Genomic DNA, 18,240 nt, shown 5'->3' with positions numbered 1-18,240 from the left:
AATGTGATGGGTTCAATTCACATAGGGGTTTTTTTGTTTTTTTTTTTTTAATTTTTATTTATTTATTTATTTATTTATTTATGGCTGTGTTGGGTCTTCGTTTCTGTGCGAGGGCTTTCTCCAGTTGCGGCAAGCGGGGGCCACTCTTCATCGCGGTGCGCGGGCCTCTCACCATTGCGGCCTCTCTTGTTGCGGAGCTCAGGCTCCAGACGTGCAGGCTCAGTAATTGTGGCTCACGGGCCCAGCTGCTCCGCAGCATGTGGGATCTTCCCAGACCAGGGCTCGAACCCGTGTCCCCTGCATTGGCAGGCAGATTCTCAACCACTGCGCCACCAGGGAAGCCCCACATAGGGGTTTTAAATGGAGAATTTTCATGAACAAAATCTGAGTTTCTTGTTTATTTAAAATAATGGACAGTCTGGTAATCCTAGGTCCCTATTTCCTAGTGTGGTCTCCTGTTTGCCACAGTCCCCACTCCTCCTCATTGTCTCCCTCATACCGAAGTTGGTATCAGTTACCATTTACCCTTGTGCTTGAACCTTTGAATTTTCTGTAGTCATGATAAGAGGAAAGGGAACTATTTCTCCAAACCGTGTGTCTGGACTGAAATAGGAAAACATAAATTAGCCAAAAATGCCCTTGAGTTTCAAGAAAAAATGTAGAAGAGACTGTTTCTTTGTGGAAGCAAAGAATATTTTATTGTGTCCAACCTGCAAACACCCTGTGCCTATGGGAACCCTGGCGTGTGTCTTATTCTTGTGACCTACTGATCCCCTTTCGGCATTCAAATTCAGATGTTCAGATTAGAAGTCTGTGGGTGGGTGCCAGGGCACAGTCTACTCTGTCTCGAGATGTAGTTCTGTATTAATTTATTCCTCAGATCTTTATGGAAGATCTGCTGTGTGCCAGGCACTGTGCCGGGTACCGGGGAGAGGCCAGTGAGACAGATGGCGATGCCTGCCCTCAAGGAGTGGCACCGCGGTCAGGTGGATGAGCCCACTAGGAGTCACCCTACAGAGTAACTAACGGTAATAAATGCCACGAGGGCGACACCTGAGGGGCCATGATAGGGACGCACAGGAAGATTGGAAGGAACCTCCAGGCAAAGATCTGGCATCATGTGTGTCGCTGGAGACAGGGAAAAATGAGGCCTCCGGAGGTGCCTGAGTGGGTGGACCTCAGTGATAAAGGGGAGAGGAGGCAGGGCCAGACCAGGGCCTGGGGTCAAGGGGAGGAGTCTGGATTCGATTCTGGGGTGTCATGGATAGAAGCTGTGAGCAGGGCCAAGCTGGGTGTGAGCAGGGGAAAGACGGGATCAGATCTGTGGACTTAGGGCTGCAGTGCCGGAACGCGTCGGAGGGGCTGGCGTGGCAGCAGGGGGACCGCAGATGTGGATGTCCCGGTGGACGTACACCGAGCTGGCCCGGCTCCCTGAATCAGAACCTTCGGGGGTGTGAGAGCCAAGGCCAAGGTGGGTGCTTAGAGAGGGGCAGCACTTCTCAGAAGAAAGTTCCTATATTTCTCCCCGCAGAACTGCCCAGCAGTGGAAGGACCTGTCCCTGGCTCTGAACAATCTCTTATCACAGGACAGCTGGGCTTTGGGGCGGGGGGTCACCTCGGAACCTTGGCTAAAAGTTCCCAGTCTGGCTGACTCTCAGCACGAACCGAGAAGCTTTGAAACAGGTTCCCAAAGACGGGAAGTGACCCTGGCGCCCACCAGCCCAGGCTGGTCGTGTAGCGATGTTCCTGCACAGCGGACAGTTCGCGGCTGCAGCGAGTCTGCTCCGAACGTGCCATTCCGGCACCGGGGAGAAAAGCAAGATGCACAGAGGTGTGTGCGGTGCAAAGAAAAGCTTTAAAGGCAAAAAACACCTATTTCACGCATCTATAAATAGGAGATTCGGTTAAATCGATCGCTGGGGTGGGGTGGGGTAGGTGGCGCGTAGCCAAGGTGAGAGCACTGGTGCAGGGCATGGTCCCCAAGCTTTGCCAAACATCTGCATCATCTGAGATCAGCAACAAAAAATGCTGATGCCCGGCTCCCACCCCCAGGTACTCTGATTTCGTTGGTGTGGGCGCCATCTGGGCGTTGGAACGCTGAAAGCCCTCCAGCAGGGTTGGAAGCCTGGAGTGGCCAAGACTGATTAGTCTGTTGGACAATCACTGTGACTGCTAACTGTTGGGGCCACCCCAGGCCTGGGGATCTGGACTTGTAAGCGTCCCTCCGGAGATTTTGATGGCCAGCCTGGTGGGGGGCTCACAGCTTCCGTCAGTGCTAGCGGGGCTGGCCCCATGCCCAGGAATGCCTGCTTCCAGCCGCCCCAGGAGGACAGAAAACCCGTCGGTCCTGCCTGCTGCTGTGTCTACCGCACCAGCTACTGATGCCTCACGTATCAGTTGAAGAAGCATCCTTTACAAGTGTGTGCCTCCCCCCAACCCCCTTGCTCCTGGTCAGGCTGAGTGGTGGGAGGACCAGCTCTGGAGCCACACGGCCTGGGTTCAGATCTCGGCTTTGCGCTCCTGCTTCTCTCTGCCTTTTCTCCTCCAGTTGTGGGGTTGGATGAGATGATCCACGGGCAACACTTGGCTCAGGGTCAGGCCCATAGTAAGCGATCTGGTGCATTAGCTACAATTATTCACTTATTCATTCTATAGTTTATGGAGCAGGTACCAGGTGCGGACCCCATGTCAGGAGCTGGAAAGCAAGAGCGCAGGAGAGGCCCGCCCGCCCTCAGGGCTCTCAGAACAGGTGGGAGGGTGGGCGTGACACACGTTAATATTTCTACAGTGTTTGCAAGAGGGCGATTTCAGCCCTTCGCTTGTGCAGAAGATGGTGAATTTTCTCTCACTAGCACGACCTCGTGTAAGCCTGGAAGTCCAATGTTAACTTTCTATATCTGTGTACGTGAGACCAACCATAGATTCCAATTTTTGGTTTGCAAAACATAGTTGCTGCACCCACGGTCAGCATGAGCCCCCGGTTCTCTTAAGCTATCTCGGGATCTGAATTTATTCCTTGGTGCAAGTGTGATGGAAATTTGGCCTATGGGTTCTTTTAAGTGAATTGGAGTTGGTTTTAAAATAAGTTTGTTTTAAAAATAAAAAATATATGCACATGTTACAAAATCCAAAGGTCCCCGTGACCGTGGAATGCTGAGTGAGGCCCTGCCCCCCCACCCCGGTTCTCAGCCCCTGCTGCGCTGCAGAGGCCGCTGCAGGCCATGCCTGTGTCCCCTGCCATCCCCGCCCTCCGCCTCCCCCTTCTGCATTGTGCATTTTTCACTCGCTATGTCTTATACAGCTTTCCATATGAGTGCACAGAGAGCTGGCCAATTATTTTTTAGCTGCTAAACAGAATCTCATTGTCTGTCTGAATTATAATTTAGGTAACCGTTCCTCTACTGATGGACATTTAGGTTACATGGATTCTTTAGCTGTCACAAAGTCTGTTGCGGGCTTCCCTGGTGGCGCAGTGGTTAATAATCCACCTGCCAATGCAGGGGACATGGGTTCGAGCCCTGGTCTGGGAAGATCCCACATGCCACGGAGCAACTAAACCCGTGTGCCACAACTACTGAGCCTGCACTCTAAAGCCCACATGCCGCAACTACTGAGCCCACGTGCCGCAACTACTGAGCCCATGTGCTGCAACTACTGAAGCCCTCACAACTAGAGCCTGTGCTCCTCAACAAGAGAAGCCACCGCAATGAGAAGTCTGTGCACCGCAACGAAGAGTAGCCCCTGCTCACCACAACTAGAGAAAGCCCACCCACAGCAATGAAGACCCACCACAGCCAAAAATAAATAAAAACCAAAACAACCCCCCAAAACAAAGTCTGTTGCAATGAGTATCTCTGTACGGACATCATTTTGCATTTGTGCATATATGTCTGGAGGATAAATACCTAGTGGGGGAATTACTGGGTCCAAGGATACATGCATTTAAAATTTTGGTTGCTGTTGCCAAATTAACCTTCTTAGAAGTCAGGGTCAAGGTGAGAGTAGAGTAGAGTAGTCAGCCCTTCTAGACATTCACACCTCAAGGTCGAGGGTCCCTCTGGGGGATGGGAACTCTTATTTGAGCTGCTGTAGGGGCCTGGGAGGAAGGAGTTCCCGTGTCTCCACTTTGGGAAGTGGATCATGATCTAAAGGGCAGGGTCCTCTCAGTTTGCGATTCCAGCGCAAGGCCATTTGGAGCATCCCTTCATTTGCTCTTTCCAGCCCTTCATTCTTGGCTTGCCTCAGCTCCCAGGGTCTTTCTGCCATTGATCCAGCCCTTTCATCCTGTGCACAGAGATGAGGCTGCTTCCTCTAAAGACCTTTACTTTCCCTGTCATCTGAAGGGGCCACCATGAGTGCTTTTGGAGAAGAGGTGACATTACTAATTACATGCCCTGGATGTGGGCAGGCCTCACAGTCCTTGAGCCTGTTTCATTTTCGCCCCCGTCGTGTACTCATGGACCCTGGCCCAGCCTGGCTGGAGGAAGCAGGAGCAAGGTCAGGCCGTAGCGCCAGGTGTCAGGCAAAGCTACCACCACACCCTCCCCTGAACTTGATCTGGCTGCATGTGGGTGTCCTCTGGCTGGCATGGTGATCTGCTTTTTAAAATGCTAAGTAGATGCCAACTTTAAAAAAGTGGGAGTTTTCACATAAAAATCCAAATGTCTGGCTTCTTTAAAAATGTTGCAGCAAAAGCTACAGGTCTTCAGTGGCCTTGTTCCTGGGCTGAGTGGACCTTGTGGTTTCTAGACGGATTCTCCGGAGAGAGAGAAAGAGATAGAGAGAGTGAGAGAGAGGGAGAGAGAGAGAGAGAGAGAGAGTGTGTGTGTGTGTGTGTGTGTGTGTGTGTGTGTGTGTGTGTGTGTGTCTATAAACAGCATTATTGTGATATAATTCACATGACATACAATCTACCCATTTAAAATATACAGTTTAATGGCTTTTGGTTTATTCACAGAGTTGCACGACGATCAACCACAATCAATTTTAGAACATTTTCATTACCCCCCAAAGAAACCCTGTCCCCCTTAGCTCTCCCTCCACCAAGAACCCCTAATCTACTTTCTGTCTCTAAAGATTTACCTGTTCTGGACATTTCATAGATGTTTGGGTTTGTGTGGTTTTTTGTTTGTTTTTGTTTTTAATTTATTTTATTTATTTATGTTTGGCTGCGTTGGGTCTTTGTTGCTGCACGCGGGCTTTCTCTAGTTGCGGCGAGTGGGGCTACTCTTCGTTGTGGCGCATGTGCTTCTCATTGCAGTGGCTTCTCTTGTTGTGGAGCACGGGCTCTAGGTGCACGGGCTTCATTAGTTGTGGCATGCGGGCTCAGTAGTTGTGGCTCACGGGCTCTAGAGTGCAGGCTCTGTAGTTGTGGCACACGGGCTTAGTTGCTTCACGGCATATGGGATCTTCCAGGACCAGAGCTCTAATCCGTGTCCCCTGCATTGGCAGGCGGATTCCCAACCACTGCGCCACCAGGGAAGCCCGATGCTTGCGTTTTAAAGACACCAATTGGTCAGAGGTTTGAAGTCCCTGTTCAGCCTACAGTCAGGTTTGTTTGGCCGTCATAGTGTTTTTTAATTTTTTAGGTTAGTTTTGAACATTTTCGAATAGGAAGAGCTTTCATAAATATCTAGATCACATTTTTGTCTTTTTTCTTTTTTTTTAAGAGTTCTATTTTTTTTAAATATTTATTTATTTATTTATTTAGGCTGCGCCAGGTCTTAGATGCGGCATGCGGGATCTTTTAGTTGCGGCGTGCATGTGGGATCTAGTTCCCTGACCAGGGATCGAACCCGTGCCCCCTGCAGTGGAAGCACAGAGTCCTAACCACTGGACCGCCAGGGAAGTCCCCAGGTATCCTCTTTAGATGGGGCATCCCATTTGCCACAGTCCCCACCCCTCCCTCTTGTCTCCCTGCATGGTGTCAGCTGCCATTTATTTATTTATTTTATTTATTTTTGGCTGCATTAGGTCTTCGTTACTGCACGCGGGCTTTCTCTAGTTTCGGCGAGCGGGGGCAACTCTTCGTTGCGGTGCGTGAGCTTCTCATTGTGGTGGCTTCTCGTTGCGAGCACAGGCTCTAGGTGCACAGGCTTCATTAGTTGTGGCATGCGGGCTCAGTAGTTGTGGCTTGCGGGCTCTAGAGCACAGGCTCAGTAGTTGTGGAGCACAAGCTTAGTTGCTCCGCGGCATGTGGAATCTTCCTGGACCAGGGCTTGAATCCGTGTCCCCTGCATTTGCGGGTGGATTCTTAACCACTGCGCCACCAGGGAAGCCCCAGCTGCCATTTATTATCCTGCTGGTGCTGCTGTGTTTCTCGGAGAAAAGTAAAACGTCTCTGTCAAAAGTGGGAAACTGAAATAAGCAACGTGAAGAAAACATTCTTAAGCATGGCCCACTTCCCTAGTATTCATTTCCTGCCTGGCTTCTGTGTCTTTCTGAGTTTGGAGACCCTGGTGGGGTCACAGTCATCTTCTGCATGGGTGGAGCATCTCACCAAGAGTAACCTAGAGAAAGAACTTACTTGACCCTCCTCAGCTTGCATCTCGAAACAGAGAGAGTCGGAGGATTCCCACCCCCCTCCACTTTCAAGTGGGGAAACCGAGGCACAGAGATGGTCAGAGGTATAGTTAAGACCACACAGCATGAATGCAAATGAGGACTAAGACGCCATCGCGGCTGCTGTTCTCAGGATGTAGCTCTTCCAGGAGAGCACTTTTCTTCCTCCTTCCCTTGGCCTTTTTCTTTTCTCCTCCCTCCCTCCTTCCTTCCTTTCTTGCAACAAATATTCATTGAGCACTGTATTGGTTACCAATTGCCGGGTAACAAACCACTCCCAACCTTAATGTTTAAAAACGACCCCCATTTTATAGCGCCTGATTTTGTAGGTTGGTGGAGCTCCCCTGCGCCGTTCTGCTCCCGTGGTGTTGGCTGGGCTGCCTCATGAGGCTGCATTCAGCTGGAGGGTTGGCGGCAGTGGAAGGTCCAATATGGCCTCACTCATGTGTCGGGCAGTTGGTGCTCCAGCCGGGGCACCTCGGTTTTCCTGCACGACCTCTCATTCTCCGGGATCTTTTCCGCCCTGTGGCCTTTCCAGCAAACTTGCCTGCTGTTGTCTTCCAGGAGGGTAAATCAGAAGCTGCAAGGTCTCTAGACTCGGAAGTCACAGAGCGTTGCTTCCACCACATTTTATTGGTCAAAGCAAGTCACAGACTAGATTCCGGTGGAAAGGAATGATCCTACCTCTTCATGGGCAGAGTGGCAAGGTCATATTGCAAAAAGATATGTGGGCTGGGAGAGAGTTGGAAGGCCATCTTAGGAAACACAGGTACCTACTATGTGCCAGGCATTATTCTAGGCCCTGGGAACACAAAGGTAAATCAAAGAAAAGAAAACCCTTGTTCACCAGGAGCTTTCATTCTGTTGGGGGAAGATGATAGGAAACAAGTAAAATATATAGTAAGTTAGATGGTGATAAAGGCTAAAGAGAGAAATAAATTGGGGCAGGATGTGGCGTGGTAGGGAAGCTACAGCGTCAGGGAAGGCCTCACTAAGGAGAGTCATATGAGCAAAGGCTAGAAGGAAGTATGAGATGAGCTTTACCAGTGAAGGGAACAGCAGGTGCAAAGGCCCTGGGGTGAGGGCATGTTTGGTGTGGTTGCTGGGGAGGCCTCCAGTAGGCATTTACTGATTGAGGTGGAAGATGGGGGAGGACTTTTTTAAAAAATTAACATCCATATAACATAAAATTTACCATTTTAAAGTATAAAGTTAAGTGGTTTTCAGTATATTCTTTATGTTGTTCAGACATCACCACAACCTAATTCCAGAACATTTCCATCACCCAAAAAAGAAATCCCATAACCATCAGCGGTTATTCCCTACTCCCCCTCCCCCCATTCCATGGGGGAGACAACTACTAATACACTTTCTGTCTCTGTGGATTTGCCTCTTCTGGACATTTCACATAAAAGGAATCATGTAACATGTGGCTTCTTTCACTTAGCATATATTTTCAAGGATTATCCATGGTGTAGCACATATTAGGACTTCATTCTTTTTTATGGCCAAATAATATTCCATCACATGTACATGCCATATGTTGTTTGTCCATTCATCAGTTGATGGACATTGAGTTATTTCTACTTTTTTGGCTATTATGAATAATGTACAAGTTTTTGTACTAACCTCTGTTTTCAGTTCTTTTGGATACATTGCTGGGTCAAAGGGTAACTCTATGTTTAACCTTTTGAGATTGGTTTCCAAACCAGGCTGGTTTCCAAAGCAGCCGCACAAGTTCACACTCCCACCCGCAGTGGATGAGGCTTCCAGTTGCTCCACGTCACCACCAACATTTGTCACGTGCCGTTTTTGTGATCGTAGCCATTCTAGTGGCTGTGATGTGGTACGGTGGAAGATTTTGAGCTGAGCAGGGCTTTGGTTTTCACAGAATCTCTGAGGAGTAGATTGAAGGGGAGCAAAAGAGGAAGCAGGGGACCAGTGAGTAACAGGCTACTGCAGTGGCCCCAGCGAGGGAAGGCAGTGCCTTGCACCAGAGTGGTGGTGGAGAGAAGTGGTTGGATCTGGGATGTATTTTGAAGGCAGAACTGAGAGGGTTTGCATAAAGGTTGGATGGGGTTGGGGGTAGGAAAGAAAGGATCCTCCCATGTGTTTGGCCTGAGTACCTGGCTGATGAAGTTTCCATTTGTGGAGATGGAGAAGACCACGGATGGTGGAGGATCATTTCGTGTTTCCTTGTGCCAGTTGCTGGTAGGCAGAGCCAGCCCCTTTTCGGCTTTTGACACGCCCAGCTGGGAAGCTGGGATTGGCACTTTGAGCAGGAGATGTGGAAGAAGGCGGTGAATACCATGATTCACGCGTGTTAAAAAAATGCCTACCTGCCATCCCCACTGACCATGCCCTGAACGTCACTTAAAGCGAGCCATTTGCTTCCCTTCCCTCGGAGTGGGACAGTTTCTGCCCGGGGGGTTGCAAAGGATGGTGAGGGCATTCATTTTGCTTATGGGCTGGTTAAAAAGGCATGTGGGCTGCAGCCTGCAGGACTCTTATTTCGGAGGCCACTTAGGGAATTACCGTGAGAGAAAATTGTCCCGTGAATGATTTGTGGGCACGGTGGGGTGGCTAATCCTTCCTGTTGGTTGGGAATGTCTTGGGACTTGTTCTTCCCTTAACTGACCAAGCAGTCAGCAAATGCTTTCTTTGCTCCCTCCCTGCTGCTTTGGGCCACCGCCCTAGGCACCAGGAGGAGGAGGTGGGGGGAGACCATAGTTGACAGGCAGCAGTAAAGCGGGCACACTTTCCCCCTCCCCAGAGAGCACCTTGGTGGTGACAAACTTCTGAAGTCAGAGAGGTGAAATTTTCGCTTCAGCATCTATTAGCCGTGTGACTTTGAACAAGTGATTTAAGCTCTCTGATCCTCTGTTTCTCAATCCATAGAAAGGGGGAAATTATGGCACCTACAGTATAGAGTTCTCCTGAGAAGCAAATGAGATAATCCACATATGGTGATTAGCCCTTGTTTCTATTACCTAGTGAGAGAGATCCATAAAGCAACCATCTATATGTGCCTACTGTGTGCCTGCACCCTGTTAAATGGCTTAGCCATGTCTATTATGTGAAGTTAACCTAAAATCCTGCCAAATGGATGTGGCACTTCCTGTCACAGGTGAGCCAACCCAGATGCTCAAGTTAAGCCCCTGGGTTAAGGTCATACAGCTGACAAAAGAGAACGATGGGGTTCGAACTCAGGACTGACTAACTTCCTTTGTGAACAGGCTAGGAGACGTCGAGAGGCTCTTCCTATGAGCGGAGAGCTGCACGTGTGTCTTGGGAAGGAGGCTGACCAGCCAGCTGGGGCGTGGTCCTTCATGTCCTTCTGGCAGGTTTAGTCTTCCCAGGCATCTTTGGACTGGGGCGTAGACCGTCTGCACTGTGCTCCATCATGCATCTGTGCCCCGTCCCATCTCTCTCGCTTTCCTCTGGATCAGAAGGAACCACCAACCTTCCCGCTTCCACCTCAGCGGCCTCTCAGCTCCTTCTTTCTCCCTTAGTGCATTAAGGACATTTTTTTTTTTACCACACTTTTACTTTTTGGGGGGTGGGAGGGGGACTTCCTGTGTGTTTCCAGTCCTCCCTCCACTGCGGTCCCCTTCCCCTGTCAAGCCTCCCCCAGTCAGGCACAGAAATAGTCCCAGCTGTGAGATGAAGGTTGCAGAGTTTAAAACTGCAGCTCGGTACTATTTATACTCCAGCCGGAAAGATGTTTTTCTGTGCAGCCGTTTATTTGGTTGTGGTAGTGACAGCCCAGGCTGCAGGCGGCAGGCTCCTGCACTGTATAAACATTTCTCCGGGGACAAGTGGGCAGTCAGGGCAGCCTTCAGGTGAGGGGGGCAGGTGCCAGGCCTGCCCAGAAATGTCTGGGAACACCTCCCTGGAGCAGAACAATTCGGCCTGGTAAGCTAGAGAAAGCGGTTCACGTTCCAGCTGAAACTTTCTTCCTAGGTGCCTGGTAATTAGAAGAAAAAAAAAAAATACAGGTATTTTATAAATCGTGAAAATAGTACATGCTCGAGGAGAAAAAGGGTTCAAACTAATTTTTACACAAGTGATTAAAGCAGGCAGACCCTTCATGTTCTATTTTGGTTGGCCCATGGAGCATTAAAATTTTTTTTTGAATTTGTGCCACTATTTAAAAATTGGGACATTTCCCATAAAGTTAGAATTTCTGGCTTCTCTTGAAAATAGAAGGTTCTGGCAGTGCTGGCCTTGTGTTTGCTGATGGCTGCTAGTGGCCGGCTGCTGCAGAAGTAGGCAAGTGATTTTCAGATCACCCCACGCCCCAGTGGCCTGCTTCGTGTTCATTTACCTTACTGCCTGGCCTTGATAACTTTTGAGGTTTGGACCTTTCACATAACATAAAACATTCAGGGCTCCTGTGTCAGAGTGTCAGGCCTCATTCCCCAGTTCCTACTCCCCAGGGCTAAGTAAGCACTATCGATAGGGTTTCCAGATAAACTACGGGACCCCCAGTCAAATATGAATTTCAGATAAACAACAAATACTTTTTTAGTGTAAATATGTCCCCTAACTATTACAGTTTGGTAGTATCATCCCAGGCCTTTCTCTGCTGAAGCACACACGTTTCGTGGTGTTGGCACAAGGGTAGTTTTATATTCTACCTCTCCTGCAGTTGACTTTGCTCTCTGTGGTTTGTCTAGAGAGGCATTTTTCAGTGTTGATAAGAGCAGGCTTTGAGGCTGGGGACTCAAACCTACAGGAGAATCTGGGCCCCAACGCTTGTTAGCTCTGTGACCTTGAGCAGGTTCCCTTACCTCTCTGAGCCTCAGTTTCCTCATCTAAACAATGGGGGTGATGAGGGTCGCTTTGTTATCTCCTGTTAGTATTTATTTATCTCGTCTCTTTTGAGAGCTGCGTAGAGTGGATGGTCCACGGTGGCTTTAACCAGAGAGGTTGAACAGAGGTGCCCACGGGCATCAAGATTGCCACCGGCACATCCCGATTTCAAATGAGGCTACGGGAGGTTTTGAAAAGGGAAAGTAGGTCTGGAGGGAACTGGGCAGATAATCCTAAGATTTGGTTTGCTTTAAAAAAAAACGAAAGAAAATGAAGGGCATTTGTCTCCCTGGAAACCGCTTGCTGATCTCCAGGATATTGTCTCTTTCCAGGCGAAGGAGGTGGAGGAGACCGTCGAGGGCTTGCTCCTTAGGCTGGAGGAGTTCTGCAGCCTGGCTGACATGGTGAGTGCCTGCCTGGGAGGCGTGGGCGGAGGCCCAGGCCAGACCGAAGGGCCTTCCTGGGCTTCCCTGAGGAGCCACCTTGGTGGTGGCTTAGCGAGCAGGAGGCGTGGGCAGCGGCCGGCCGTGGGGGAAGCTCACACCCTCGCCCTCTCTCCACACAAGGCTCCCTGAGGCAGCCATCTTGATGACGCCCTTCCCCGGAGATGCCTTTATTCCACCGAGGAGGCGGGAGTGGGCCACCAGGTGGCACTCTCGGGCCCGATGCGGGGAGCCGTTCGGCGGGGATGCTAAGACTATATTTAACTTTCCTTGCTCTGCACAGTCCGCCAGGCAAACGTGGAGACAGCCAGGAAATGGCTTCAGGCCTGGGAGGCCTAGGAGGAGCCTCCTGGCCGGGCCCTCGCCCTGGCGGGGCGGGGCATCGAGCGCCCTCCTGAGCCCTTCGGTCCCTCCACTGTTGCCTCCTACCCTGGTTGGTGGGAGCGGCTCCTCCTGGCTGGGTGGGGAGGAACGTGGGAGATGGTGCCCTAGGCCAGGAAGACAAGGTCTCCACTCCTCCTTGTGTCTCCAAGATTGTTGCCAGACAACTGTGGGGCCCTGAGGAGCACTGATAGAATGTTCTGGAAGTTCCCAAGCTTATTGAAGGCACACCAGCACCCAGGGTTCGTGGCTTCCGCCTGGAGGCTCAAAGGGTGGAGCCCCATTTTGGGACCAGGCCTGCCTCTCCCCCGGAGCACAGGAAGCCCAGCTGGGCCCAGCCGTGCAGATGTGTACCAAGTGTCTGGAGAGACGCTGGTGAGAGCCCCAGGGAGTAACGTTTGTTGAACATCTACCTTGTGCCACACTCCGTACAGAGTGTGCTCCCTGTATCCTCCCATTCCACCGCAGAGCAACCTGCCACGATGGGTACGACTTTATCCCCATACGTTCAACAGACATCTGAGCGCCTGCCTGTGCCAGCCCCTGGGAACACTGCAGTGAACAAGACACAAACATGCCCACACGGACCTATGTGTGTTTCTCTCTTGAGAGCCAATTTTTTAGTTCAGATGTGGGTCCAGGTGGGAGCTGGGTAACGAGACTGACTTTGAACGTCCTGAATGGTCCTTTCTTCATCACCGAACATTGGGCACCTTCTCTGACTGGTCTCTTGGTGAGCCTGAGGATGCAAAGAGAGACAGGTCTGTCTCCATCCACCCTCCCCTCCCGTCCGCAACAGCCCCCGATCCCCCGAGCCCGACCCGTGTACCAGCCACTGTCCTCCAGGGTTGAAGCACTGGCCTGGAGGTGTGTTCCAGGTGCAAAGCGAGGCTGCAGAGGTTTTGAAAAGGAAAAGAGGTTCTAGAAGGAACTGGGCACGTAATCCCAAGACTCAGTTTGCTTTTTTTTAAAAAAAAGCAAAGAGGTGTTAAATTCTGCCTGGGAAATCAGGAAGGCTTTGCAGAACAAGTGGTGATTAATTTGGGGTTTGAAAGAGGAGCAGGAAGAATTCAATTGCTGGGAGGGCGGGCATTCAGGCAGAGGGACCGGCCTTTGGGGGTGGCATGCTGGGCACATAGGAACGGTGTGGGCCCACACAGTGGGGCATTGGGAAGATGGTGGCGACGGGCGATCCTGGGACACTTTTGTTCTCAAATCCCAGTGCATCCTCCTGCCGTGAAGGGAGACCCACCATCCACCCTCAATGAGAGCTTTGGGCAGAAGTCAGCTTGGATAGACAGGGAGGGGCCAGGCCTTACTTGCCTTAAAAACTTCAAGGCTTCCTGTGGTGGGAAGTCTGCGTTTGTGTTGCCAGGAGGCCCAAGATTGTATGCAGCACCCAGAACATCCTCTCCAAACTCAAAGCCTAGAGACGCGTTTATGCAAAGGTTTTAAATACAGAGGTCACAAGGTGACCCGTGGGCCCAGTCCTGTCTGCAGACATGTTGGATGTCTCTGGGAAAAAAAAGAAAAAGGAATGAGCTGCTGACATTTATAGAATGTCATGCAAAAAAAATATGGATTCCCGGCTTCTCTTGGAAAAGCAAAGATCTGTCCTTCCCCCCACCCCCTGCCCCTTGCGTGCTTGTTCTCACCTGGCAAGCATCAGCCAGAGCTGGACAGTGGCCACCCCTGTGGAGAGCACACGTGCTCTCCAGCTCGTCACCGTCCCCACTGCTCCCCATGGGAGCCTCCTCGACTCCCCGGCCACCTGCCAGGTGCATCCGTCCTGTGCTGTGTGCGTGTGTTTTATGGCAGAGAACATTTCTCTGTACTTCGGGCCCTACTGAAAGCAGGCAAATATCCACCAGACCGAGAGAGTCCCATGTTTTAAGAAATGGAAGAGATTGCACTTCCCGGGAAGTGAAGACTCTTTCAGTGTGTTTATATGCAAATGAGCATGTCTACATTAATAATAGAATGCGCCTTGTACGATGCTTTTGTGGCCCATGGAGGTGTTTCGTGTTTGCAGTCCCTACAGTGAGGCTCTGTGCTGATGCCGTTTAGATTATAGAAATCCTCTCGGCCCCAACAGCTGGTGCTTAGCTTACCTAGTGTGTCTGTGCCCAGGTGTCATGGGCTGCGTGGCACAGAGAGAGAGAGCTGTCCAGCTATCAGCCCTGGCTTGGGGCCTCCTTTTCTCTTTTGATCCAAGCCAGGGATGAGTGGGGACCTCTGGGAGGCAGGTGATGTCACACCATGGACCACTGTCCCCAGGGCCCTGCTTTGGCCTTTGGAAACACTGATCAAGTTAGAGGTCCCAGAACGGCCGGGCTCCCCGGTGCACAGTCCAGAGAGAAATGGTTTATTTCTGATAAAATCAGGCTATTAGGAATGAGAGTCCACCTTCCTTTCTGATGTATTAAGTCCGCTGCCAGTCTGTCCCGGATCACTCTAAGTGACCAGCATTCACACCATGTGCTCGTGACCTGTTCTAACCTTAGATATAATACCTCTTGCCATCACTTCACGCTCTGACTCTTCCCAGTGGGGCCTTGGGCACAGCATGTCACCTTTCTGTACCTTTATTTTCTCCTCTGTAAAATGGAGATGGTGGCTCTGATTATCTACTGCGGCATCAAACTACCCCAACACTTAGTGGGGTGAAACAACCACCAATTTATTATGTGGGCCAGGACAGGGCACAGAGGGTACCGCTCATCCAAGCCCCGTGGCACCTACTGGGATGGGGACATCCAGGGTGGCTGCTTCCCGCACTTGTCTGATGTCTGGGCTGGGAGGGCTGGCTGGCTGGGGGCCGGTTGGCATCACTCTCCTGCATGCAGCCTCTCCTCATGACCGTCTGGCCTCCCAGAGCCAGCGCTCCAACAGATGGGAAGTAGAAGCCTTTGGAGACTTGAGTATAGCAATTAACACAGTGTCACTTCTGTCGTATCTTATTGGTCAAAGCAGCCACATAGCCCACCCGGACCCAAGGGGAAAGGACATAGACCCCTCTTCTTCATGGAAGGAAAGTACAGAACTTGTGACCATCAATCATCCACTGCAAATGGCACCCATCTCCAAAGAGTGATCACGAGGAACAGATGAGGCAGGGATGTGCCCTTTACATCCAGTAGAATGGCCCAAATGAAAAAGACAGACATTAGCAAGTGTGGACGAGGATGCGGGACAACTGAACTGTCCTTCACTGGCTGGTGGAAATGCACAAAGGGACAGCCATGTGGAACAGAGACTCGCACACAAATGGTCATAGCAGCTTTGTTCATCATGCCCCAAACTGGAAGCAGCCCCAGTGTCTGTCAGCAGTGGAAATGGGTAAATAAGCTGTTGTTTATTCATACACTGGAATGCACAGCAGTGGAAAAGAACGACCTGCCGTACGCAGCAACATGGGTGATTCTCACGAATGTGCTGTTGAGGGAAAGAAGCCAGACACACGAGTACTTCCTGTGTGGAGCTCCATAATATGAAGTTCAAACCTAGGCAAAACCAGTCCATGTGATGGAGGTCAGATAGAGGTTAGCTTTGGGAGGGTGGTCATGACCGGGAGGAGGCCAGAAGGAGCTTTATGGGGTGAGGGGATGTTCCATGCGTTGGTCTGGGTGGTGGTTCCACAGATGTAAACACACATACCAATTCATCGAGCTGTCCGCTAAGGCCTGGGCTCTTCACTGTATGTCATTTACACTCAATCAAAAATAATTGCTGGGCTTCCCTGGTGGCGCAGTGGTTAAGAGTCCGCCTGCCAATGCAGGGGACACGGGTTCGGGCCCTGGTCTGGGAAGATCCCACATGCCGCGGAGCAACTAAGCCCGTGAGCCACAACTGCTGAGCCTGCGCGTCTGGAGCCTGTGCTCTGCAACGGGAGAGGCCGCAACAGTGAGAGGCCCGCGCACTGCGATGAAGAGTGGCCCCCGCTCTCCGCAACTGGAGAAAGCCCTCGCACAGAAACGAAGACCCAACACAGCCTAAAATAAATAAATAAATAAATAAATTTAAAAAAATAATAATAATAATTGCTTAGCATGGTGCCTGCTATGTATTAGGTGACCCATAAATAGTAGCTACTGAGGTCATCATCATCATCAATATTAAAGCACCAGAGGGCTGCGACACAGATGAGTTTATCCACAGAAACTGGATTTGTGAGGCCTTTCAGCTCAGTGCCCTTGGGGGTTTGGGCAGCTTGTCTGGGCCCTCGGAAACCCTAGTAGCCTTGGGCCCACCTTCTGGCAGGGAGCAGACTCTCCCATCTCTCACATAAATGGAGAAAATTTCCTGTTGGCCTCGGCCCAGCAGTTGCATTTGGCGTTGGTGTGTGTTCTTAGGTCAAGTGCATCTGGCTCTTCTTCCTGGGCCTTGAATCATCCTCGATAGCCATGTTTGCTCTGTGATAACCCCCTGCGTCCGCTACCCAGACTTCTGGGCTCCAGAGACCAGCTCCGGGGAGCTGGGAGGACAGGCTGGGGAAGGGTCCGCCAGGCCCCCCCGGCCCATAGACCTGGCTGGAGTTTCATCCCATTAGAGTCTCAAAAAGCGCTGATTCTTCCCTGACATCTTTGTTCTTCTGAGAAGTATGCATAAGCGTGAACTCACGTGCCTGTGATGTGATGATGTGAGGTGGGTTGGGTGTGAGAAGAGAAATGTGTCCCCTTCCCTCCACCCCCCTATAAGACGAACAGTGCATGAGGTGTCCACGGATACCATGCTGGGGAGACTGTAGGAGGTGGGGGGGACTGCGGTGAACCAAAGGGGGCTGTTGTCACCCAGCTCCAGCTGATTGCTGCCAGGTGGAACACGGGCTCAGTGTGGCCGGGTCTTCTGATTTTTCACAAGAAGCCAGAAATCTGGGTTTCTAAGGGAAATATCCTTAATTTTAGATCTTGGCACCTAGCTCGGTTGTACTTTCGCTTTTTCAGGCTGGCTCTGCGTGAGCCTGATAGAACGCGTCTGCAGACCTCTGGTGTTGGGAGGTGGCCTCAGACCCACCTGGTTTAGCATCCTGCATCTCCCACTTTGTAGGTCTGCAAGCTTGCCCAGCTCATTTAGTTGTTCTCGGTTTCATCACCTATAAAACAAGGTTGAAGAGAAAGCAATTCCTGTACCACCGGGTCTGTTCCCAGCACGTGATGAACGCTCCTGGGTGTTGGTATCCTGCCCCTCCTCACCCAGCCCATGTTAAATACCCTGGTTTTTGTCTCTCGGTTCCCGGCTCTTGGGGGAGCCAAGAGGAAGGTTTGGGGGTGTTTCAGACTCCAAGGACTACCCTCTACTTTCCCCCCAAGGACCTGCAAGCTGCCTTCTGGGCAGGCGTAGAGAGTTCCCTCTGCCCTCAGTCTCAGCCAGTGGAGAAGCCTCTGCAGAGAGGGGCCTTCCTGCTCGGCCCACAGACCCTCTGGCCCTCCAGTTCCTGAGGATCTGAAGGGAGGCGGGGAGAGTTCCAGAACCTCATCTCCGCCACGTTCCCTTCACCCCCGTGGGTTGCTAAGACCAGTCCCTCCTGATTCTCACTTGTTCTCCCCTGCTTGTTTCTTTAGAAATTAACAGAAAGAAAAGATCTGCCTTTGATTCCCTGTGCTCTGACCTTGTCATGAGTTTCTGTTCTTCGTCGCATCATGGCAGTTTCTCCCGAGTTTAGCCTTGTTGAGGGATGGGCTTCTCTCTAGGAATTTGGCCTGGGGGAAACAAGGGAGGATATCGAGCCCTTTTCCCTATCCCAGCTAACAAATGCAGACGCCTGCAGGAGCCAGGCAGGATGTGGAGGGAGTCAGGGGGTTGGGGTGAGGCGCTAGGGATGGGTGGCCGCTGCAGAAACCGGGAGCGCGCGTGCCACTGGAAGGGAGAATTTGCTGCTCAGCCCAGCCTGCGGTGCCTGGGAGACGTGGGCCCAGTGTTGCCAAAGCTGCTGACTTTTAAGAGGAGTTATAAATCCTCACTTTATCTGTTGAATATTTTAAAGTCATATCTATGTATTTTATTTTGGAATAGTTTTAGATTTACAGAAAAATTGCCAGGA

At 51.1% G+C, this 18,240-nt stretch overlaps 1 protein-coding gene across 4 annotated transcripts in view; it reads left to right on the top strand.

Moving 5' to 3' along the window:
- The window catches only part of BCAS4 (breast carcinoma amplified sequence 4), a 60,325-nt gene that overhangs the window by 4,210 nt on the left and 37,875 nt on the right, over positions 1 to 18,240 (top strand). For all 4 annotated transcript variants that reach the window (XM_082362741.1, XM_082362739.1, XM_082362738.1 and 1 more), the window contains exon 2: positions 11,709 to 11,780. In XM_082362741.1, the coding sequence (XP_082218867.1) occupies positions 11,709 to 11,780 (72 nt within the window). The remainder of the gene's footprint in view (positions 1 to 11,708; positions 11,781 to 18,240) is intronic.

Source organism: Balaenoptera borealis (assembly GCF_965194805.1).
Source record: "Balaenoptera borealis genome assembly, chromosome: 16".
Lineage (NCBI taxonomy): Eukaryota > Metazoa > Chordata > Mammalia > Artiodactyla > Balaenopteridae > Balaenoptera > Balaenoptera borealis.
Note: the sequence above shows the minus strand (reverse complement) of the source record. Positions and strands in the feature narration are given on the sequence as shown.